The sequence below is a fragment of the Chelonia mydas genome, chromosome 21, assembly GCF_015237465.2.
Source record: "Chelonia mydas isolate rCheMyd1 chromosome 21, rCheMyd1.pri.v2, whole genome shotgun sequence".
Lineage (NCBI taxonomy): Eukaryota > Metazoa > Chordata > Testudines > Cheloniidae > Chelonia > Chelonia mydas.
The window spans coordinates 18,569,352-18,594,881 of NC_051261.2; the positions used below are offsets into that span (position 1 = coordinate 18,569,352).

Consider the following 25,530-nt stretch of genomic DNA (forward strand, 5'->3'; position numbering starts at 1 on the left):
AGCACCTTATTTCTGGGGTCACTGCCTCAATCTGAAGTCTTTCTGCTCTCTGCTCTGAAGGTTCAAGATCTCCCTTTCTTTCTTCAGAGAGTGCCCTATATGAGCTCGTGCTCTGAGGTTTCCCTGCTTTCATTATCTCCAAGGGTCTTTTTGCAGCTATTTTCATAATGAGAGACTCCTCATACATCTGACACACCTCCTCCTGGTACACCTTTTCATTTAAAAAAACAGTGGTCATGGGACATGCTGCTCTGGGTACAGCTTCATCTCTCCTTAAAATTTACTAAAACACAAGCTAAGACCCCAAGTTCCAGGATCTCTGGATTTTTCAGCACAAAGTCAACTCAGCAATGTTTTCTCATCAGTCCAGTCTGGGGAGCCAACCAATACTTTTAAATTGAGGTTCCTGGTACTTTCCCTCAGGGGGACCAGGCTGTTGTTGACATCTTGGATTCTGCAGGTGTACATCCCACTTTTCTGTCAAGAAATCCCCTGCCAGCTACTGGGCCAATCCATGAAGGTCCCACCCATAGCCCTTTCAGGAATCTGGCCTCCAAACCAAGGCTAGACTGAGTCCTGCCTGACTCTCTTCCCCTGCTCAGCCTCCACAGTGCTGGGATGGAGGACCTCCCTGTTCCTGAATCAGTGGTCCAGAGTCACCTTGGACTTTTCTGTTTTCTCCATCACTGAGATAGGGGGTACTTTATAGAATTTCAAGACCTACTCTCAATCCTGCCATCCCTTAGAACTGCAGAAAAGAGAAAATGTGCTTCTTACCCATCATCCACTGGGCGCATGGACTGTCCTTCTGCTCACTTGATCAGGTCAGCCTTCAATGAAATCTGCAGTGCCTTTTAAATCCTGGCTTTGGCAGCCCTCATTTTGTTTCTTGAAAAGTAGTATTAGGTTCCGGGCCAGCAAAGCACATGGTTAGTCCATTTGATTTCAGTCAGTGGGACTACTCATTAGTTTGTATTGCAGGAAGCCCCTACATGGTTCAGTGGAGATTGAGGCCCCATTGTGCTAGGTATTATACATGCGCATAGTAACAACTATTTCTTGCCACAAAGAACTTGCAGTCGAAACTAAAACATACAAAGGATGGGAGAAAGTTAGTATTGATTGTATTTGTTAAGTACAAAGTACAAACTGCAAACCGTCAGAACATAAGAATGGCCACACTGGGTCAGACCAAAGGTCCATCTAGCCCAGTATCCTGTCTTCTGACAGTGGCCAATGCCAGGTGCTTTAGAGGGAATGAACAGAATAGGCAACCATCAAGTGATTGTTCAGATGGAAAGTATTTCTTCATCAGCAGCAGCCTTTTCCCCAAATACAGAGTAGAAAAGTTCTGGACACGTCTGTCTTTTCTGCATTATTATTAGGATTGGAAGGATTAAATTTGTATTAGTAAATGTCGGCAAATGTCAATTTCACAGTACAAACACAATCTCACAAATAAATATTTCCATCAATAATAATCAAAATTTACAGATAGGCAAAGTAAGAAAAATGCTGCTTGAGAATTTCATTAGAGGTTTGATTTAAGGATATTTACTTTCTATATGTGGACATGCGATGTTGACAATTTGTGTTTTAGCGGTTGCCCATTTCCCAGCTTCTGGCAAACAGTAATATATATAGTTGGTGCTTTAAAAGGGCCGGTTTCACAAAGGTGAAAACAATCATGAGCCAAATCAGTTAGGGGAGAGGATTTAAACAGAAAAATGTGACAGATATTTGGGAATTGTTTCAGAACATTTTTCTAGATCCTGTCAATGTCGTCAGCTACACTGGTTAAAAAACAGCCTGGTTTAGACGGGAAATAAAAGCAGATGCACACACAAGGGGAAATTGATAACAATAAATAAAAATAAAAATAAAAAACTAGGAATTGTAGAAAATTGTTAAGGAAAGCAAAAGGATACAAGGAACAGTCCATGGCCATCAGAGTTAAGGACAATAAAGAGTTTGTAAAGTATATTAGGAACAAAAGGAACCCTCATAATGGTATTGGTTCTTTGCTAGATGGAAATTAGGTTAGGAATTGTCAATAATAATTAGCCTTGGCAGAATTAATTTTTTAAAATAATTTTGACAGATAATTAATTTATTTCTAAGCATTTAAAAATGTATTTTAATGTTCACAGTTGCACAAAATTATGAGTTTTAAGCATTTTAAAATTTTATTTGTATTGATTTATATTTTCTCAGTTGTGGGAAATTAGGGGCCGTGTCAGACCATAATTATTTGATAACAGTAGATGGTGAGATTAAAAAAATTAAACCTTTATAACCGCTAAAACACAAATTGTCAACATCGCATGTCCACATATAGAAAGTAAATATCCTTAAATCAAACTCTAATGAAATTCTCAAGCAGCATTTTTCTTACTTTGCCTATCTGTAAATTTTGATTATTATTGATGGAAATATTTATTTGTGAGATTGTGTTTGTACTGTGAAATTGACATTTGCCGACATTTACTAATACAAATTTAATCCTTCCAATCCTAATAATAATGCAGAAAAGACAGACGTGTCCAGAACTTTTCTACTCTGTATTTGGGGAAAAGGCTGCTGCTGATGAAGAAATACTTTCCATCTGAACACTAACTGAGGGTGTTCGATAGTATTGCTTGAAGTTCAAGCAATCAGGGGTCCAGATAACTTAGACTTCTGTAAAGCATTTAACTTTGTACCACAGGACATTTTGATTAAGAAACTAGAACAATATAAGCTGAACACAGCAGACATTAAATGGATTAAAGACTGGTTAACTGACAGGTCCATTGAGCGGATATATTTTTTTAGTAGGGTCCTATTGTGATGGGATCCCCAGAGTACGACCTGTAATTGTGGGACAGCTGTGCCCCTTTACTCTCCAGCCTGGACAGTCTCTCACAATGCTTTGCTAGTGACAAGCAGCAAACCCATTCCAGGTGCTATCATCACTTAGCCACCAGCATACAGAGGCACCCAGCTAAGTTGCACAAATGTGCCACACATGAACTAATACAGAGGGAAACACCAGCCAATAGCTCCAGCCTTGCACCGCAGAAATGTACCATCTTACAATGCTCACGACTTTCTTTTGAACAATGTAAGCTCCTAAATTAGTTACTCCTGGGGAAATTGAGCACCACTGCGCGTGCGCACAATTCATGTCCCACACAGATTTCTTTGCTTCATTGCAGAAAATGATGGGGAAGTAAAGGAAAGCTGCAAGAGTGGTCACACACCCCTCCCCAGCAGCGCAGGTGTGTCAGTTTTGATGCCCAGAGCAGTAATTGGAGAGGTAAATCACCACTGGGGTGGGGGAAGGGCTGGAGATGCCCCGGAAAGTAGATATGCACCAGCCTTTGTAATATGAGCAAATTCCCCAAGCACTTTAGACAAACTTTATCCTGGTAAGGATAAAATATTAAAATAAAGGCATGGCTACGCTTGCAGATGTAGAGCGCCGGGAGTTAAACCAGCCTTTGGAGACCGCAGCAGGGAAAATGCTGCAGTGTGTTCACCCTGTCAGCTGCAAGTGCAGTGGCGTGGCCACATTAGTAGCTCTTGCAACGCCACAGAGAGCAGTGCATTGTGGTAGCTATTCCAGTGTGCAAGTGGCTACAGTGTGCTTTTCAAATCGGGCAGGGGGTGGGTGGAGTGTGACAGGGAGTGTGTTGTGTATATGTCGGGGGAGAGACTGTGTTTTGTGGGGCAGAGAGTGTGTCAGCATTCTGTCTTGTAAGTTCAGACAGCGGCAGAGGGAAGAGGGAAACCCCGACATCAGCCCCCACCCCCACCTCTCTCTCTCACACACGCACAAACGCCTGCTTCTGTAGCAGTAGCATTCCACAGTAATGGTTTGCTTTGTCCCGGAGCAGATAAGCATGCCGGATGTCAGAAACAGAGCTTTGAAAGGGGATATCCGTATGCTTGCAGCTGAGTTCAAAACAATGAGAAGAGTGGCTACTCGACTTCAAGGAATTATGGGACGTTTCCGGAGGCCAGTCACAGTGCAGTAATGCAACACGTCGTCCACACTGACACCCGGGCATCTCAGCTGGGGCGCAACAAGCTTTTTGCTTCTCGTTGAGGTGGATTACCAGGAGAGCTCCAGCTGTAGAGTCCAGGCGCTCTACATGCCTTGCCAGTGTGGACACCTCAGAAGTTAGGGTGCCCGGGGCTGATTTAATGCTCTCTAACTTGCAAGTGTAGCCAAGGCCTAAGTTTATTAATTACAGAAAGGTAGATTTTAAATGATTACAAGTGGAGGAATAAAGGTCAGAGATAATTACCTAAGAAATAAAAAGTAAACATGCATTCTAAATCCTAAACTTTCAGACTGAGCAAGATTTGAATCAAACAGCTTTTCTCACCTCACTGGATGTTGCAGATAGGTTACAGTTCTTAATACACAGGCCTGGACCAGTCTCCTCTGTTGAAGTTGTCATCTTCTCAGCGTTCTTGTTGCACCAGCATAGGTGTGGGAGGAGAAAGGCAAAAGCATGATGCCACTGTCCTCTATTTTATATCCTTAGTCCATGTGCCTAGAAGACACTAGCCTAAACATGTCCTGGTGTGCCTTGCTGAGTCACAGATTTGAGCAATCCCCATTCTGTGGTGCTTGCTCAACTGTCTCTTACAGAGTTATAAATCTCTTGTTTACAATTCTTCTGCTCGTCAATGGTCATTTAATGCCCGCCTGGGTGTGGGTCACCACCCTTTTAGTAATTAGAGAATTAGCAGTGTGCGTCTATGAAACTCCCAACATATTTCAATAACAACCATATAGCAAAATCTCATAACTTCATATGCAATTTTGACAGAACAATGAGTTTCAGCAGATCAGGACCTTTCATCTGATATCTTACATGGCATGCTTTGTATGGAATATCACAAGCATATATGAATGATGAATATTGGGGGCAACAGGGGGTTACTTTGAGGTCCAGTGCATCACACCTATAGGGATCAGTTCTTGGCCTTATGCTATTTAACACTTTTATCTATGACCTGGAAGAAAAAATAAAATAATTGCTGATAAAGTTTGCAGATACCACTTCTGCAATCTTTGGGTCAAATAATAAACAGGGCTGATCACTGATGATAATCTGGGTTGCTTGGTGAACTACGTGCAAATAAACAGTATTTGCTTTAATATAGCCAAGTGTAAAGTCATACATTTAGGAATAAAGAATTTAGACCATAGTTACAGGATGGTGGAATGTATCCTTGGAGGCAGTGACTGAAAAAGACTTGGAGTTCGTGATGGATAATGAGCTGGTGTGACACTTGTGGCCGGAAGAACTAATGTAGTCCTTGGATTTATAAACACTGGAATATTGAGTAGAAGTAGAGAGATTCTAATAACTTTGTATTTGGCTCTGGTGTGACTGCATCAAAACCCAGTAGGAGAACACTTCAGTCTCCCTGGACATTCAATAACAGACTTAAAAGTGGTAATTTTTCAACAAAAAGCTTCAAAAACAGACTCCAACGAGAAACTACAGAACAGGAATTAATTTTCAAACTGGACACCATCAAATTAGACCTGAATAAAGACTGGGAGTGGATGGGTCACTACAAAAACTAACTTTTCCCCCTGCTGACACTCACACCTTGTCAACTGTTTGAAATGGGCCATCTTGATTACATTGGCCTCATTAGCACTACAGAAGTGATTTTTTTCCTCTCTTCTTGTCAACTGTTGAGAATAACCTACTTCCACCTTAATCGAATTGGCTCATTGGCACTGACCCCCCCACTTGGTAAGGCAACTCCCATCTTTTCATATGCTGTGTATTTATACCTCTCTACTGTATTTTCCACTCAGTGCATTTGATGAAGTGGGTTTTAGCCCACGAAAGCCTATGCCCAAATAAATTTGTTAGCCCTGGTCTACACGGGGGGGATCGATCTAAGTTACGCAACTTCAGCTACGTGAATAACGTAGCTGAAGTCGATGAACTTAGACGTATTCACCGCGGTGTCTTCACTACTGTGAGTTGACTCTGCCTGCGCCTCTTGAGGAGGTGAAGTACAGGAGTTGATGGGAGAGCACTCGGGGGTCAATTTATCGCATCTAGACTAGACGTGATAAATCGACCCCCATTGGATCAATTGCTGCCCGCCGACCTGGCAGGTAGTGTAGACATACCCTGAATCTCTAAGGTACCACAAGGACTCCTCGTTGTTTTTGCTGGAATATTTTGTCCAGTTCTGGTGTCCACAATTCAAGAAGGATGTTGATAAATTGGAGATGGTTCAGGGAAAAGACTTATTAAAGAATGATTAAAGAATTAGAAAACATGCCTTACAGTGAGAGACTCAAGGAGCTCAATATCTTTATTTTAGCAAAAGAAAAGTTAAGAGATATGGGGAACAAAGTTTGAAAATAGAGGGATCTTCACTCTAGCTGACAAGGTATAACAAGATCCAATGGCTGGAAGTTGAATCTAGACAAATTCAAATTAAAAATCAGAGGTGAAGTTTTTTAAAAGTGTTAGTAGTTAACCATTGGAACAGTTTACCAAGGGAATACCAAGGTGGATTCTCCATCACTGAACATAAGAATAGCCATACTGGGTCAGACCAAAAGTCCATCTAGCCCAGTATCCTGTCTTCCGACAGTGGCCAATGCCAGGTGCCCCAGAGGGAATGAACAGAACAGGTAGTCATCAAGTGATCCATCCTGTCGCCCATTCCCAGCTTCTGGCAAATAGAGGCTAGGGACACCATCCCTGCCTATCCTGGCTAATAGCCACTGATGGACCTATCCTCCATGAATGTATCGAGTTCATTTTCTGAAACTTTTCCAATTCCAATTTTTTTTTTTTTTTTTTTTTTTTTTTTGAGATGAGGTGACCAGATCACCATGCAGTATTCAAGATGTGGGCGTACCATAGATTTATATAAAGGCAATATGATATTTTCTCCTTATTTTTTATCCCTTTCCTAATGATCCATAACATTCTGTTAAATTTTTTGACTGCCGCTGCACATTGAGTGAATGTTTTCAGAGAACTATCCACGATGACTCCAAGATCTCTTTCTTGAGTGGTAATAGCTAATTTAGACCCTATCAATTTGTGTGTATATTTGGAATTATGTCTTCCAATGTGCATTACTTTGCATTTATCAATATTGAATATCATCTGCTATTTTGTTGCCCAGTCTCCCAGTTTTGTGAGATCCCTTTGTAACTCTTCACAGACTGCTTTGGATTTAGCTATCTTCAGTAGTTTTTTAGCATCTGCAAATTTTGCCACCTCGCTGTTTACCCCTTTTTCCAGACCATTTATGATCATTTTAAAATCAGGATTAAATGTTTGTGTAGCAGATCTGCTCTAGGAATTATTGTGGGAAGTTCTCTGGTCAGTGCTATACACGAGGTCAGACTAGATGATCACAGTGGACCCTTCTGACCTTGGAAACTGAGCTCCCTCTTCTCATTCTGCCCTGGCTCTAAGGGATGGGAAGAAGCCCTCTACCATTCCTTGGATGCTCCTAGGGTCCTGAATGCCTACTTAACCTGAATACCAAACTTCAGAAAGCCCATGTGAGTAGGCGCCTTTATCTGCCTTTCTTTGCAAACACTGTCTTTATATTCTACTATTTACCCAGGATTTGGCTTTATTCACAAGGGTGTGAACAATAAGATAAATTCAGTTCAGACCATCTGCTCAGACTTGGCTGCTCCTGGAGCTCCAGTCTCAGGACTGCTGAGCTCACTCCTGAGAGCCCCTCTTTCCACAGAACCACTTGCAGTTCCTTGATGTAGATGGGGTAATAGTCTCCTGGATTAGTGAGGCAGTAGAACCTACTTTGCCAGCAGAATCTGCTATTAGGGTAGGGTGTTTAGACAAACACTGTCAGCTTATAGTGCATTTACTACATCGTCCTCTTCAAGGGTCTCTGTGAGGGGCTTAAAGCCTCCTTGCCTGCTCTTTCCTATTGATTTTTGCATCTGGTTTTCCTGGGTCCAGCAACCTCCTCTGCCTAATCTCATTTATGTCAGGACCATGGCCATCTCCTGAGTTGTGAGAGGAGGAGGAGGAGGAGGAGGAGGAGAAACCTGCATGGGTAAAGCTCTGAGTTCAGTCCATGCTTTCACTAAATACTACTGTCTGTATGTGACACACTGTACCTCAAAATAGCACTCTGTAACCTCCATATTCATCATTCATATATCGTTGTGATATTCATAAAAAGCATGCCATGTAAGATATCATATGAAAGGTCATAATCTGCTGAAACCTATTGTTATATCTCCAGATATGTATATCATTACAGTGTATGAATTTGAGATTTTGCTGTATGATTGTTACTGAAATAAGCTGTATGTTTGCTAGTGACATACGAAGGAGGTGATCCCCACCCAGGAGGGCATTCAACGACCATTAATCAGCAGGGGAGTTGTAATCAAGGGATTTACAATTCAATGACAGTTGTGCAAGCATCACACAATTGAGACTACTCAATCCCATGACTCAGTAGCACAAGACTACGCCAGGGGGATTGCTTAAGCCAATGGCTCAGCAAAGTACACCAGGATGTCTGGGCAAGTGTCTTCTAGGCACATGGACTAAAGATATAAAATAGAGACAATGACATCATGCTTTTGCCTTTCTCCTCCCCCACCTATGCTGGAAGCAACAAAAACGCTGAGAAGATGACCACTTCAACTGAGAAGACTGGTCCAGGGTTAAGGGCGAGGTCTCTGTATTAAGAACTGTAACATCCAGTGGGTAACAAAATTGCTTGATCTAAATACTCTAATAAGGTTTAAGGTTTAGATTGTGCACTTATCTTTTATATTCTTTGGTAAAGATCTCTGACCTTTTATGCCTACCACTTATAATCACTTAAATCTATCTTTCTGTAGTTAATAAATCTGTTTTATACTTCAGCCAAAACATACTGTTTTAGATAAAGTGCTTGGGAAATCTCAGCTCAGTTTACAAAGGCTGGTGCATGACCTCTCCACATTGAGTGAGGGGCAGACTGGGTAATAAACTTACACTGGCCAGGCTTATGACCAGGGCAAGATGGTACAGCTCTGGGGTGTAAGGCAGGGGAGCTGGCGGGAACTGACTGGTGCCTTTCTTTGTGTGATTTGTGAGTGGCTCTGGGAGCATTCATGCAATCTAGCTGAGTGTGAGGCTCCACATGCTGTTGTGCTGAGGGGTTCACTGCTTGTCACTAGCAAAGCATTGTGAGAGACAGCCCAGGTTGGAGAATTAAGGGGGCACAGCGATACCCTATTTCCAGGTTGCACCCCAGGGATCTTGTCACACTGTATCTGTTTGCACTGGATGTTGTGGTGTTCCTATTTAAAAAAATAGTGGACTCTGAGCCCATGGTGGTTAAGGGGAAGCAGTTATTCAGAGTTTTAATCAGCCCTCATTAACCAAATATAGGGAGTAGAGGAGACATCTCAACCCAGAGACTTAAATTGCTTTGAGCATCCTTTCCTGAGCAGACAATAGAAGACTGAAGCAGTTCTAAGGAGGCATCAGAATTGACAGTGGCAGACTGAGTGGAGTTGTTAAGGCTGCAGCAGACCTGTGTAGAGCAGACAGTGGTGAACCGAAGCAGTCCAATGCAAGACCTCTCGGAGGACACCTGTGTCTGCCTGGATGCTATAGAGTGAAGCTACGATTCATGAGTGTGGGGGTAGTTCCCTTGTGATTTAATTTAAAAAAAAATCAAACACGACATTTCTGTGACCAAAAAAAAAAAAAAAAAATCCAAATATAGTTTTAAAACATTGTGATTTCATTTATGTACATGATTGTTATGCAGATGAAACTTGCCAGGAACTACAGCATCTTCCATTTTTTCCTTTTGTCCTATAAAGGGAGGAAGAGTGCCTTGGCAAGAAAGCCTAGAGATAGTGGAACAAGGATAGCTGCCTGCATAGATTTTTCAAGACAGCTTCTCCTAAGATTTTTACCCTTGCAGGATTGCTCAGGGCCTGAAGTCATAGAATCCTAGAATATCAGGGTTGGAAGGGACATTAGGAGGTCATCTAGTCCAACCCCTGCTCAAAGCAGGACCAATCCCCAACTAAATCATCCCACCTAGGGATTTGTTAAGCCTGACCTTAAAAACCTCTAAGGAAGGAAATTGCACCACCGCCCTAGGTAACCCATTCCAGTGCTTCACCACCCTCCTAGTGAAAAAGTTTTTCCTAATATCCAACCTAAACCTCCCCCACTGCAACTTGAGACCATTACTCCTTGTTCTGTTATCTGGTACCACTGAGAACAGTCTAGATCCATCCTCTTTGGAACCCCCTTTCAGGTAGTTAAAAGCAGCTATCAAATTCCGCCCTCATTCAGTCTCTTCTGCAGACTAAATAATCCCAGTTCCCGCAGCCTCTCCTCATAAATCATGTGCTCCAGCTCCCTAATCATTTTTGTTGCCCTCCACTGGACTCTTTCCAATTTTTCCACATCCTTCTTGTAGTGTGGGGTCCAAAACTGGACACAGTACTCCAGATGAGGCCTCACCAATGCCGAATAGAGGGGAACAATTACGTCCCTCGATCTGCTGGCTATGCTCCTACCTATACAGCCCCAAATGCTTTTAGCCTTCTTGGAAACAAGGGCACACTGTTGACCCATATCCAGCTTCTCGTTCACTGTAACCCCTAGCTCCTTTTCTGCAGCACTGCTGCCTAGCCATTCGGTCCCTAGTCTGTAGCAGTGCATGGGATTCTTCCGTCTTAAGTGCAGGACTCTGCGCTTGTCCTTGTTTAACCTCATCAGATTTCTTTTGGCCCAATCCTCTAATTTGTCTAGGTCCCTCTGTATCCTATCCCTACCCTCCAGTGTATCTGCCACTCCTCCCAATTTAGTGTAATCTGCAAACTTGCTGAGGGTGCAATCCACGCCATCTTCTAGATAATTAATGAAGATATTGAATAAAACTGGCCCCAGGACCGACCCTTGGGGCACTCCACTTGATACCGGCTGCCAAGACATGGAGCCGTTTATCACTACCCGTTGAGCCCGATGATCTAACCAGCTTTCTATGCACCTTACAGTCCATTCATCCAGCCCATACTTCTTTAACTTGCTGGCAAGAATACTGTGGGAGACCATATCAAAAGCTTTGCTAAAGTCAAGGAACAACACATCCACTGCTTTCCCCTCATCCACAGAGCCAGTTATCTCATCATAGAAGGCAATTAGGTTAGTCAGGCATGACTTGCCCTTGGTGAATGACTGTTCCTGATCACTTTCCTCTCCTCTTAATGCTTCAGAATTGATTCCCTGAGGACCTGCTCCATGATTTTTCCAGGGACTGAGGTGAGGCTGACTGGCCTGTAGTTCCCAGGATACTCCTTCTTCTCTTTTTTAAAGATGGGCACCACATTAGCCTTTTTCCAGTCATCCTGGACCTCTACAGAATGCCACGAGTTTTCAAAGATAACAGCCAATGGCTCTGCAATCACATCCGCCAACTCTTTTAGCATCCTCGGATGCAGCGCATCCAGCCCCATGGACTTGTGCTCGTCCAGCTTTTCTAAATAGTCCTGAACCTTTTCTTTCTCTACAGAGGGCTGGTCACCTTCTCCCCATACTGAGCTGCCCAGTGGAGTAGTCTGGAAGCTGACCTTGTTCATGAAGACGCAGGCAAAAAAAGCATCGAGCACATTAGCTCTTTCCACATCCTCCACACTAGGTTGCCTCCCCCATTAAGTAAGGGTCCCACACTTTCCTTGACTTTGTTTTCTTGTTGCTAACATACTTGAAGAAACCCTTCTTGTTACTCTTAACATCCCTTGCTAGCTGCAACTCCAAGTGTGATTTGGCCTTCCTGATTTCACTCCTGCATGCGTGAGCAATATTTTTATACTCTTCCCTGGTCATTTGTCCAATCTTCCACTTCTTGTAAGCTTCTTTTTTGTGTTTAAGATAGATCAGCAAGTATATCACTTTTAAGCCAAGCTGGTCGCCTGCCATATTTACGGTTCTTTGTACACATTGGGATGGTTTGTTCCTGCAACCTCAATAAGGATTCTTTAAAATACAGCCAGCTGTCCTGGATTCCTTTCCCCCTCATGTTATTCTCCCAGGATCCTGCCTATCAGTTCCCTGAGGGAGTCAAAGTCTGCTTTTCTGAAGTCCAGGGTCTGTATTCTGCTGCTCTCCTTTCTTCCCTGTGTCAAGATCCTGAACTCGACCATCTCATGGTCACTGCCTCCCAGGTTCCCATCCACTTTAGCTTCCCCTAGTAATTCTTCCCAGTTTGTGAGCAGCAGGTCAAGAAGAGCTCTGCCCCTAGTTGGTTCCTCCAGCACTTGCACCAGGAAATTGTCCCTTACACTTTCCAAAAACTTCCTAGATTTTCTGTGCACTGCTGTATTGCTCTCCCAGCAGATATCAGGGTGATTGAAGTCTCCCATGAGAATAAGGGCCTGCGATCTAGTGACTTCCGTTAGTTGCCAGAAGAAAGCCTCATCAGCCTCATCCCTTTGGTCTGGTGGTCTATAGCACACTCCCACCACGACATCACCCTTGTTGCTCACACTTCTAAACTTAATCCAGAGACTCTCAGGTTTTTATGCAGTTTCATACTAGCACTCTGAGCAGTCATACTGCTTTCTTACATACAGTGCAACTCCCCCACCTTTTCTGCCCTGCCTGTCCTTCCTGAACAGTACTTCAGTCATGTGAGTTATCCCACCAAGTCTCTGTTATTCCAATCACATCATAATTCCTTGACTGTGCCAGGACTTCCAGTTCTCCCTGCTTGTTTCCCAGGCTTCTTGTATTTGTGTATAGGCACTTAAGATAACTCACTGATCGTCTTGCTTTCTCAGCATGAGGCAGGAGTCCTCCCATCTTGGACTCTCCTGCTCTTGCTTCCTCCTGGAGTCTCACTTCCCCCTTACCTCAGGGCTTTGGTCTCCTTCCCCCCAGTTAACCTAGTTTAAAGCCCTCCTCAGTAGATTAGCCAGCCTGCTTGCGAAGATGCTCTTTCCTCTCTTCATTAGGTGGAGGCCGTCTCTTCCTAGCAATCCTCCTTCTTGGTACACGATCCCATGGTCAAAGAATCTAAAGCCTTCTCTCCAACACCACCTGTGTAGCCATTCATTGACTTCCATGATTCGACGGTCTCTACCTGGGCCTTTTCCTTCCACAGGGAGGATGGACAAGAACACCACTTGTGCCTCCAAACTCCTTTATCCTTCTTCCCAGAGCCACGTAGTCTGCAGTGATCCGCTCAAGGTCGTTCTTGGCAGTATCATTGGTGCCCACATGGAGAAGCAGGGCGGGGTAGCGATCCGAGGGCTTGATGAGTCTCGGCAGTCTGTCTGTCACATCATGAATCCTAGCTCCTGGCAAGCAGCACACTTCTTGGTTTTCCCGGTCGGGACGGCAGATAGATGACTCAGTCCCCCTTAGGAAGGAGTCCCCGACCACCACCACCCACCTCCTTCTCCTGGGAGTGGTGGGCATGAAGTCTCCATCCCTAGGACAGTGCATCTCATGCCTTCCAATCGGTAGAGTCTCCTTCTGCTCATAACAGAGAAGCACAGGATGTTGTAGCAAACAGAGCCACATAGGATATGTCTACATTGCAATGTAAGCCCAGGCTCAAATTTAGGCAACCCCCCCTTCTGTCTATACACAGATCTCACAGCTCGGTGAGGGGCTCGGTCCTAGGATCCTGTGGGGCTGGAGGGTTCAGGTCAGAATCAAGCTGAGACCCAGGGTTCAAGCCCTGTTGCTTTGCAGGATAGAAGAAACCCACCTGACTCAGGTCCTGGGTGGCTGCCAAAAGTATCCCACAATCCCATGGGCATCAGCTCCAGGAAGATGGAAGCAGCCCACCTTGATTTAGTGCAGCAGCCCGGTGAGTCAGTGTTTAACCCCTCCATTTGTCTTCTTAACACCATGCTGCAAACATGCCCTCAGAGAGCCTTCCGTGTTTCCAGTGGAGACTGAACAGAAGTCTTTTGCAGAGTGTGCTGCTTCATGGTCATGGGAGCACAGACAGATTTTGGTAAATCTCTGATGTGAGGCCAGAAAACAGTTGACTGTACTAAAATTACTAGGAATGACCCTGCATATCAGAAAATAGCAAAGAATCTGGCAGTGTTGCAAATTTACTGGACTGGTGACCAGTGCAAGGAGTGGATTAAGTGGCTCAGGACTGAGTCCTAGAAGACCAGGGACCAGAACTGCACCTTGGGCAACTTGCTGACATGCCCGTTTTATGAGTTTGGCAGTGGTGGTGCATGATATAGCTGGGATGGAGCTCTGCTGGCCCCAGAATCCAGCATGGGGACTGATGGGAGCCAGTAGCAGGTGCCAAATAAGCACAGTTGAAGTGGCTTGGTTGCTGAAACTAGTCCCAAAGATGACGACAGCACCTCCTTTGTCAGCCTTTTTGATTATGATGTCAGAGTTGTTTCTGAGGCTGTGGATGGCATTGTGCTCTGCACGGCTGAGGTTATGGGGCAAGTGATGCTGCTTTTCCACAATTTCAGCCCGTGCACGTCGGTGGAAGCACTCTATGTAGAAGTCCAGTCTGTTATTTCGACCCTCAGGAGGAGTCCACCTAGAATCCTTCTTTTTGTAGTGTTGGTAGGAAGGTCTCTGTGGATTAGTATGTTGTTCAGAGGTGTGTTGGAAATATTCCTTGAGTCGGAGACGTCGAAAATAGGATTCTAGGTCACCACAGAACTGTATCATGTTTGTGGGGGTGGAGGGGCAGAAGGAGAGGCCCCGAAATAGGACAGATTCTTCTGCTGGGCTAAGAATATAGTTGGATAGATTGACAATATTGCTGGGTGGATTAAGGGAACCATTGCTGTGGCCTCTTGTGGCATGTAGTAGTTTAGACAGTTTAGTGTCCTTTTTCTTTTGTAGAGAAGCAAAGTGTGTGTTGTAAACGGCTTGTCTAGTTTTTGTAAAGTTCAGCCAAGAGGAACTTTGTGTGGAAGGTTGTTTTTTTATGAGAGTATCCAGTTTTGAGAGCTCATCCATCCCACCATCAACCTCAGCCTGGACCAGTCCACACAAGAGATCCACTTCCTGGACACTACAGTGCTAATAAGCAATGGTCACATAAACACCACCCTATACCGGAAACCTACTGACCACTATTCCTACCTACATGCCTCCAGCTTTCACCCAGACCACACCACACGATCCATCGTCTACAGCCAAGCTCTACAATACAACCGCATTTGCTCCAACCCCTCAGACAGAGACAAACACCTACAAGATCTCTGTCAAGCATTCTTATAACTACAGTACCCACCTGCTGAAGTGAAGAAACTAATTGACAGAGCCAGAAGGGTACCCAGAAGTCACCTACTACAGGACAGGCCCAACAAAGATAATAACAGAACGCCACTAGCCATCACCTTCAGCCCCCAACTAAAACCTCTCCAACGCATCATCAAGGATCTACAACCTATCCTGAAGGACGACCCATCACTCTCACAAATCTTGGGAGACAGGCCAGTCCTTGCCTACAGACAGCCCCCCAACCTGAAGCAAATACTCACCAGCAACCACATACCACACAACAGAACCACTAACCCAGGAACCTATCCTTGCAACAAAGCCCGTTGCCAACTGTGTCCACATATCTATTCAGGGGAGACCATCATAGCTGGTGGCTGATGTGATTAGGCCCTATCAGAGGCTCGTTCACCTGCACATCTACCAATGTGATATATGCCATCATGTGCCAGCAATGCCCCTCTGCCATGTACATTGGTCAAACCGGACAGTCTCTACGTAAAAGAATAAATGGACACAAATCAGATGTCAAGAATTATAACGTTCATAAACCAGTCGGAGAACACTTCAATCTCTCTGGTCACTCGATTACAGACCTAAAGGTCGCAATATTACAACAAAAAGACTTCAAAAACAGACTCCAACGAGAGTCTGCTGAATTGGAATTAATTTGCAAACTGGATACAATTAACTTAGGCTTGAATAGAGACTGGGAGTGGATGTGTTATTACACAAAGTAAAACTATTTCCCCATGTTTATTCCCCCACCGCTCCTCAGACGTTCCTGTTAACTGCTGGCAATGGCCCACCTTGATTATTACTGCAAAAGGTTTTCTCCCCCTCCCTCCCCCCAGCTCTCCTGCTGGTAATAGCTCATCTTAAGTGATTACTCTCCTTACAATGTGTATGATAACACCTATTTTTTCATGTTCTGTGTGTATATAAATCTCCTTACTGTATTTTCCACTGAATGCATCCGATGAAGTGAGCTGTAGCTCACGAAAGCTTATGCTCAAATAAATTGGTTAGTCTCTAAGGTGCCACTAGTACTCCTTTTCTTTTTTCTCTTCTAAGGAATTGAGGATTGGCAAAGTAAGCACCCTGTTGTTTTGATTTTTCTTAGTGAGAGCTTTAGCGGAGGAGTCAGAGCCCTCAGGTTTTCCTCACCTGAATCTCCAGCCCTTATTAACCTTATTGATGAACTTATTTATATCTTTTTATATATATATATATATATATATATATATATATATATAATACATATATATAACTTATTTGAAAACCTGGAGTTGAGGTACGGAGTCAGAGTCCCTGGGAGACGAGTCAGGTAAAGGAGGAGGTGTCTCTGGAGGCTTTCTTAACTCTAATGGGAGCCTTTTTTCTGGGTGAGGTGGTGAGAAGAACAGACCATTTTGAAGAGTTACTCAATTTTAGGTAGGAGGCCCATTCCCGGGAGTCTCCAGGATGGCTGCAAGAAGATTGGCTGAGCAGAAGAACCAGGAATGAGGGCTCTCTAACAGCTTAATGTGAGCATGTTAGCAGCATCTCATTGAGGAACATGAGTCCCTAGGCAGACAAACATCAGGGAAGGGAACATTCCTGAGAGGCTGGGGCTTACTGGTATTTAGAGCAGCATAGTCAGATTTGGGCTCGCCAATAGAGCGATGGGGTAGTGGGTTCTTCATCTAAAATGTCCTTGAGGTTGGGTTCAGCCACATCACTAATCCCTGTGGTCAGGGTCTGGAATTGCCACTGGGGGATGGAAAGGAAGGAGGAAGCAGAACAGTAAAAAGGAGGATTTCATCTAAAATCTCACGGGTTAGCAGCCCAAATCCTCAAGCTCTGAGCAAAGCTGTTGTGCAATTGTTCATTGTAGCACAAAAGGAACAAGACTGGTGCTGTAATACTGTTCTGGGATTACATATGATGATCCTGGAAGGTGCTAAAATCTTGAGCCTATTACTAGCTTTTTTGGGATTGGCTAAAGCACCAGTCTCTAGGCTAAGGAATTCCTGCTGCATGTGAGAACGGGGAATGCTTCTGAGGTTTGGACTGCTGACTGATGTCTTTGTTCATTACAACTTCACAAACTAAAAATAACCAACCTAAAGAAACTTGAATCTGATACTGTTTTCATATAATCTAGGTTAAATGATATGTGGACGATTGGCCTACAGGACAGAGAGCTAACATGCTGGGAAGAGGTAAGCCCTGAATCACAACAATACAGCACTTCCTCTTGGTGTTTTTACATAATTTTATGTTTTCTATTTCAGATTGCACTGTTGTTTCCTCAGAGTGTAATTTCATAATTTTCATATTCAGAAAATATCATATTGCCTCTATAAATTCATGGTACGCCCACATCTTGGTTGCCCCATTTCAAAAAAAATATATTGGAATTGGAAAAGGTTCAGAAAAGGGCAATAAAAATTATTAGGGGTATGGAACGGCTTCCATATGAGGAGAGATTAATAAGACTGGAACTTTTCAGCTTGGAAAAAAGATGATGAAGGGGGGATATGATAGAGGTTTATAAAATCATGACCTGACCTGTGTGGAGAAAGTAAATAAGGAAGTGTTACTTACTCCTTCTCATAACACAAGAACTAGGGGTCACCATATGAAATTAATAGGCAGCAAGTTTAAAACTAACAGAAGGAAGTATTTTTTCACACAACGCACAGTCTGTGAAACTCTTGGCCTTCACAACATCCTCTGGCAAAGACTATAACAGGGTTCAAAAAAGAACTAGGTAAGTTCATGGAGGATAGGTCCATCAATGGCTGTTAGCCAGGATGGGAAGGGATGGTGTCCCTAGCCTCTGTTTGCCAGAAGTTGGGAATGGGCGAGAGGGGATGGATCACTTGATGATTGCCTGTTCTGTTCATTCTGTCTAGAGCACCTGGCATTGGCCATTGTCGGAAGATAGGATACTGGGCTAGATGGACCTTTGGTCTGACCCAGTATGGCCGCTCTTATGTTCTTATACATATTTAGCAGGAAACTGACTATTTTTGTTTCCACTGTGTGCAGATTTGATTTCAGCTTCAGTTTTTCCTTTCAGTTGGGAAAACCAAGTATGGTTTGAACCTTTGTGTACATTTCGTAGATACTGAAGGCCAGGAGGGACCTTTATGATCATCTAGTCTGATCACCTGTATAGCCCAGACCACAGTGTTTCACCAAGTGAGTCCTGCATCCAGCTCATAACTTCTGGTTGAGCCTAGAGCAGATTTTCTCAAAGATATGCAGGAATCACTTGGTGAAATTCTCTGGCCTGTGCTGTGAGACACCCAGTCCTGTCCTAGTTTTAAAACTTCAGGTGATGAAGAATCCATGGCATCTGTAGATGTATTGTTCCAATGGTTAATTGTTATTACTAGTAAAAATATACGTCTTCTTTTTAGCCTGAATTTGTCTAGATTTAGCTTCCAGCTGTTGGATCTTGTTATGCTTTTGTCTGTTAGATTACAGCCCTTCTTTCCATGTGGATATTTATAGACTGTGATCAAGTCACCTCTTAATCTTTTCTTGGATAAAGTAAATAAACTAAACTCCTGTAATATCTAACTCTAAGGCGGTTTTCCAGACCTCTACTCATTCTTGTAGTATTTTCTGACCCCAGGTAAATTTGTCAGCCTCTTTTTTTTTTTTTTTTTTTTTTTTAAGTGAGGACACCAGAACTGGACAACAAATCCTTGGAATGCTTGGAAAGTTCAAGAGGATTAGTATCTAAAGGTGTAAAAAGTATGGCCTAGGTAACTATAGGCCACTTAGCTTGACATTGATCCTGGGTCAAATAATGGAAAAGCTGATAGAAGATGCAGTCGCTAAAGATTTAAAGGATGGCAGTGTAATTCATGCCAATCCACATGGTTTGATGGAAATTAAGTTGTGTCAAACAAACTTGATTTTTTTATGAGATTACAAGTTTCATTGGCAAAGGCAGTTTTACTGACATATTTAGATTTCTGTAAGGGCAGTGACTTTGTACTACTCTGTATTCTGATTTTTAAAAAATAGCAATATGCAAAATGAAGAAAGCACACTAGATGGGTTTAAGTACTGGCTGACTGGTAGACCTCAGAAAGTAATTGTAAATGGAGAATCACCATTCTGTGCTGGCATTTCTAGTGGAGTTCCCTGAGAATCTCTTCTTGGCCCAATGCAATTCAATATCTTTATCAATGACTGTAACGGTCCTATCTTGGGGAGCGTGGCCTAGTGGTCATGGCTGCAACTCCTGACTGCCAAGGGGGTTTGTGGGATTTCCTGAATGGCAAACAGGAAGTGGGATCAGTTGATCCCAATGATGCAGGTCTTCAGGCATAAAACTTCTTAGCATCTGCTTCAGCGTTCAGTTGAAGTGTTCAGCCAGGCCATCCCTTTGCAGGTGATAAACTGACACAGACTTATTTCATCAAGCGGGACTTGAAGTTCGTACCTTGGTCGGTGACAATCTCCTTGGGAACGCCTACTTAAGCAAGGACTTTCAGTAGTTCCATGACAATAGTCTTTGCATTGGTGTTATGTAGGTTGGATTGCCTCAGGATAGTGAGTAGCATAATCGACTCATCAATAGATGTTTGTATCCAGTGGCACTTTTTTGCAGGGGGCTGACAAGATCTATACCAATGTGTTTGAAGGGGACATCGATGACCCGGAGAGGGAAGAGGGGGGCTTTCAACCCCACCTTTTGGTCCAACTAGCTGGCATTCAGGGAAGGAGTTGCAGAAGTTTTTAACTTCTTGATGTACACCAAGTCAGAACAAGCGGTCTAAGATCTGGGCCAAAGTTTTCTCTTGTCCAAGATGGCCTGCAGAGGGGATAGCATGGTACAGTCGCATGACTTCTCATCAATGCGACTGAGGGATGAGGAGTTGTGACTGAATTTCCCCTGTCCAATGGTCTTTGAGTGTGTTATGCAGCCCGGTGGGGATCTGCGACCTCACTTTGAACCACTGGGAGTTGTTCATATGCATGGCTCAAGGTCTCATCTTCCCTCTGGTCCTTCACGAAATCAGTCTCTCGGGTCAGTAAGTCCCCTTCCTAGAGTGGGGTTTGTAATGTCTCCTCATTAGGAGAATCCTCCGGCAGCACTTCCTTTTGGCTGGACCCCCCCCACCCTGGGGTCCTGCTCCTAATATACTCCAGCCTGTGTCACGGGCTGGGGTTCCCTGCCTACTCTGGTTCCCTCAGGCGCTTCTTCCAGGTTCCCAGGAGCAGGTCTACGTCCCCTCAATATGTCGGAGAAATGTTCCCAATCCTGACCGAAGATTATGTGGAAGGCTAGGGTTGGGGCTAGCCCTACTATGAGGGGGGCTTATTGTTCTCTCCTGTGGTGACCTCGACCCAGGCACTGGGATAGGGTTTAATATCCCCATGAATGCACTTCAGGGAGATGGTCTCCCTGGGGGCTTCAGGGTAGGGGACCAAGTCATCCCAGACCAGAGTTTGCCCACACCTAGAGTCTACGAGACCTACTACCTCAGTCCCATTTATTTGTACAAGAACTGTTACCTTTGCTGGGGTGTGCTTCCAGGCACGACTCTCTGCCATCATACTTGCCCAGAGCTGCACCCCATATAGGGGCATTCCTGATAATGCTGGCCCTGACGCCCACAGGAGAAACAGGCCCCCATGGTTAGCCCCAGGACTGCTGGTTGGGAACTGGGCCTCTGGGGATGTGGATAAATTGGAGAGAGTCCAGCGAAGGGCAACAAAAATGATTAGGGGTCTGGAACACATGACTTATGAGGAAAGGCTGAGGGAACTGGGATTGTTTAGTCTGCAGAAGAGAAGAATGAGGGGGGATTTGATAGCTGCTTTCAACTACCTGAGAGGTGGTTCCAGAGAGGATGGTTCTAGACTATTCTCAGTGGTAGAAGAGGACAGGACAAGGAGTAACGGTCTCAAGTTGCAGTGGGGGAGGTCCCTCTACACCAACATTCCACACAAAGATGGACTACAAGCCGTCAAGAACACTATCCCCGATAATGTCACAGCTAACCTGGTGGCTGAACTTTGTGACTTTGTCCTTACCCATAACTATTTTACATTTGGGGACAATGTATACCTTCAGATCAGCGGCACTGCTATGGGTACCCGCATGGCCCCACAGTATGCCAACATTTTTATGGCTGACTTAGAACAACGCTTTCTCAGCTCTCGTCCCCTAATGCCCCTACTCTACTTGCACTATATTGATGACATCTTCATCATCTGGACCCATGGAAAAGAAGCCCTTGATTCCACCATGATTTCAACAATTTCCATCCCACCATCAACCTCAGCCTGGTCCAGTCCACACAAGAGATCCACTTCTTGGACACTACAGTGCTAATAAACGATGGTCACATAAACACCACCCTATACCGGAAATCTACTGACCGCTGTTCCTATCTACATGCCTCCAGCTTTCACCCTGACCAGACCACACGATCCATCGTCTACAGCCGAGCTCTGCGATACAACCGCATTTGCTCCAACCCCTCAGACAGAGACAAACACCTACAAGATCTCTATCAAGCATTCTTACAACTACAATACCCACCTGCTGAAGTGAAGAAACAGATTGATAGAGCCAGAAGGGTTCCCAGAAGTCACCTACTACAGGACAGGCCTAACAAAGAAAATAACAGAACGCCACTAGCCGTCACCTTCAGCCCCCAACTAAAACCTCTCCAACGCATTATTAAGGATCTACAACCTATCCTGAAGATGACCCAAAACTCTCACAAATCCTGGGAGACAGGCCAGTCCTTGCCTACAGACAGCCCCCCAACCTGAAGCAAATACTCACCAGCAACCACATACCACACAACAGAACCACTAACCCAGGAACCTATCCTTGCAACAAAGCCCGCTGCCAACTGTGCCCACGTATCTATTCAGGGGACACCATCACAGGGCCTAATAACATCAGCCACACTATCAGAGGCTCGTTTACCTGGACATCCACCAATGTGATATATGCCATCATGTGCCAGCAATGCCCCTCTGCCATGTACATTGATCAAACAGGACAGTCTCTACGTAAAAGAATAAATGGACACAAATCAGATGTCAAGAATTATAACATTCATAAACCAGTCGGAGAACACTTCAATCTCTCTGGTCACAGACATGAAAGTTGTAATATTACAACAAAAAAACTTCAAATCCAGAGTCCAGCGAGAAACTGTTGAATTGGAATTCATTTGCAAATTGGATACAATTAACTTAGGCTTGAATAGAGACTGGGAGTGGCTAAGTCATTATGCAAGGTAACCTATTTCCCCTTGTTTTATCCTAACCCCCCCCCCCCCCCCCCCCCGCCCCCCTCAGACGTTCTTGTTAAACCCTGGATTTGTGCTGGAAATGGCCCACCTTGATTATCATACACATTGTAAGGAGAGTGATCGCTTTAGATAAGTTATTGCCAGCAGGAGAGTGGGGTGGGGGGAGGTATTTTTTCATGCTTTGTGTGTGTAAAAGATCTTCTACACTTTCCACTGTATGCATCTGATGAAGTGAGCTGTAGCTCATGAAAGCTTATGCTCAAATAAATTGGTTAGTCTCTAAGGTGCCACAAGTACTCCTTTTCTTTTCACATTCGGTTGGCTATCCACCATAACCCCTAAGTCCCTTTCAGAGTCACTGCTTTCCAGAATGTAGTCCCCCATCATGTACGTGTAACCTATATTCTTTGTTTCCAGATGTATGACTTCTGGCTATATTAAAACACATGTTCCAGTGAGCTCAGATTTCCATGAGATCCAGATCGTTCTGTGGAACTGCCATTTTCTTATAATTATTTACTGCTTCTCCAAAGGATATAAGGGTATAAGATACAACAGTTAAAACTTTGGGCAATGAAATGAAAATAAGCAAGAAAAATGTATGCTGAAAATCAGGAAATGTAGTCTCATGATGTTAGAATGTTTCCATATTCTCCAAGGGAAGTGGCGGAACCCTCCTCACTTTGGCTATTTAAAAATGTGTTGGGAAAAAACAGAGAATGTATTTCAGTACTGAACTGGCCAGAAGGAGACAGGACTAGATGATCAACACTGTTAGATCTTTTCCTGTATTTATTTTTTTGATTCTGTATTGTCGTTATGGAGATGCCAGGTAACTGGTGAGTAGAAATGTGATTTTACCTCTCAGTACGGCATTGGTGAGACCAATAGTAGAATATGCTCAGTATAGAATGCATTTTCTAGGAATTTATCAATAAAGGCCAGTCCTCACTTACAAACAGCCCCCAACCTGAAGCAAATACTCACCAGCAACTACACACCACACAAGAAAAACACTAACCCAGGAACCAATCACTGCAACAAACCCCGTTGCCAACTCTGTCCATATATCTATTCAAGGGACACCATCATAGGACCTAACCACATGAGCCACACTATCAGGGGCTCGTTCATCTGCACATCTACCAATATGATATATGCCATCATGTGCCAGCAATGCCCCTCTGCCATATACATTGGCCAGACCGGACAATCTCTATGCGAAAGAATAAATGGACACAAATCAGACATCAAGAATTATAACATTGAAAAACCAATAGGAGAACATTTCAATCTCCCTGGACATTCAATAACAAACTTAAAAGTGGCAATTCTTCAACAAAAAATCTTCAAAAACAGACTCCAATGAGAAACGGCAGAACTAGAATTAATTTGCAAACGGGGCACCATCAAATTAGGCCTGAATAAAGACTGGGAGTGGATGGGTCACTACAAAATCTAATTTCCCCCGATGATACTCACACCTTCTTGTCAACTGTTTGAAATGGGCCACCTTGATTACATTGGCCTCATTAGCACTACAGAAGTGATTTTTTCCTCCTTTGGTATTCACCCCTTCTTGTCAACTGTTGAGAATAGCCTACTTCCACCTTAATTGAATTGGCTCGTTAGCTCTGACCCCCCCCCCCCCCCCCCCCCCCCCCCCCCCTTGGTAAGGCAACTGCCATCTTTTCTTGTGCTGTGTATTTATACCTACCCACTTTATTTTCCACTCCATGCATCTGATGAAGTGGGCTTTAGCCCACAAAAGCTTATGCCCAAATAAATTTGTTAGTCTTTAAGGTGCCACAAGGACTCCTCGTTGTTTTTGTTGATACAGACTAACACGGCTACCACTCTGAAACAAACAAATAAATCTGTTAGTTTGAGTTCAAATTAATGAAAAAAAGGCTCCTGTAAGAAATTAAGCACTTGGTGTCAGACTTTTTTTTTAACCTAAATGATCTCAGAAACCAACAGACTTCTCTATATGGTTAAAACGTACATAAATCTTGTGCATAAGCAACATTTTTAGGATTAGTGGCTATTTTTTATTCTTCATAACTGAAAGTATTTCTAGCAGATGTTCTTCAGAGAAATCTATGAGAGACTTCCCACCTTCAAAATGGCTGCCATCTCCTACTGTTTTCATTGGGACTGAGGCAACTGGGTACCGTTAGCAAAGATGGCCAGTTTCTTCTTTGAGTGATGTCCCTGTTAGTGCTCAGCTTTAGATGACTGCGCGCCCCTGCACTTCTAGTCAGAGAATTTCTACAGTAGTACCTGGCTGGGTCACACATGTACTCTCCCCATCTCGCACCTGTAGCGGCAGTTGATTAGTTCTGTGCAGCCCCCCTCACCCCCACAAGTTCCTTCTCAACCACCCTTAGTCTGAGTCAAAGCTCCAGTGGTGCCTTCACTTGATTTGCCTCAGAAGTGATCATTAGCAGTACTCGTATATAATGGTTAGATTAGTGTTATTACTATAGTTAGATTAGTTGGTTAAGACCTTTCTATTTTTCTTCTCTCTGTAAAAAAACAAACAAACAAACAAACATTCTTTCTTTATAATTTCATCCCGTCATGGGATATTTCCTTGAAATGGCAGGATCTCCTGGTTTTAAATGTTGCCATTCTTGCTGTGAGACAACTCCCATCTCAGATGGACACTCACAATACGTCAGGTGCCTAGGGGAAATACATGTACCCCAAAAGTGCACTCATCACCATAATCTGAAGGCCCACACAAGAAAAGCAAGGGACCTCAAACTTAAACTGATTCTCATTGAGACGTCCCTCCGTCCTGCCTCAGCTCCAGGACCGCAAACTTCTGCCAATCACCAAAGACGGCTTGTGCCAGATCCCCCTCCTCAGCTTCATATGGGAGGGACCTGTCTCCTAAAAGACCTGCAAACAGGAGAGCTTCCACTCCTCCTACCAAAACTGCTACTAAAAAGAAACGTTCCCTGGCTCGATCTATT

General features: G+C 43.9%; 1 protein-coding gene across 16 annotated transcripts in view; it reads left to right on the top strand.

Moving 5' to 3' along the window:
• The window catches only part of LZTR1 (leucine zipper like transcription regulator 1), a 280,121-nt gene that overhangs the window by 74,392 nt on the left and 180,199 nt on the right, over positions 1-25,530 (top strand). For all 16 annotated transcript variants that reach the window (XR_005223269.2, XM_043533614.1, XM_037884956.2 and 13 more), the window contains one exon: positions 17,413-17,470. Coding sequence is in view for 15 of the 16 variants with exons in the window: in XM_043533614.1 (XP_043389549.1) it covers positions 17,413-17,470 (58 nt within the window). In the remaining variant the exon portion in view is untranslated. The remainder of the gene's footprint in view (positions 1-17,412; positions 17,471-25,530) is intronic.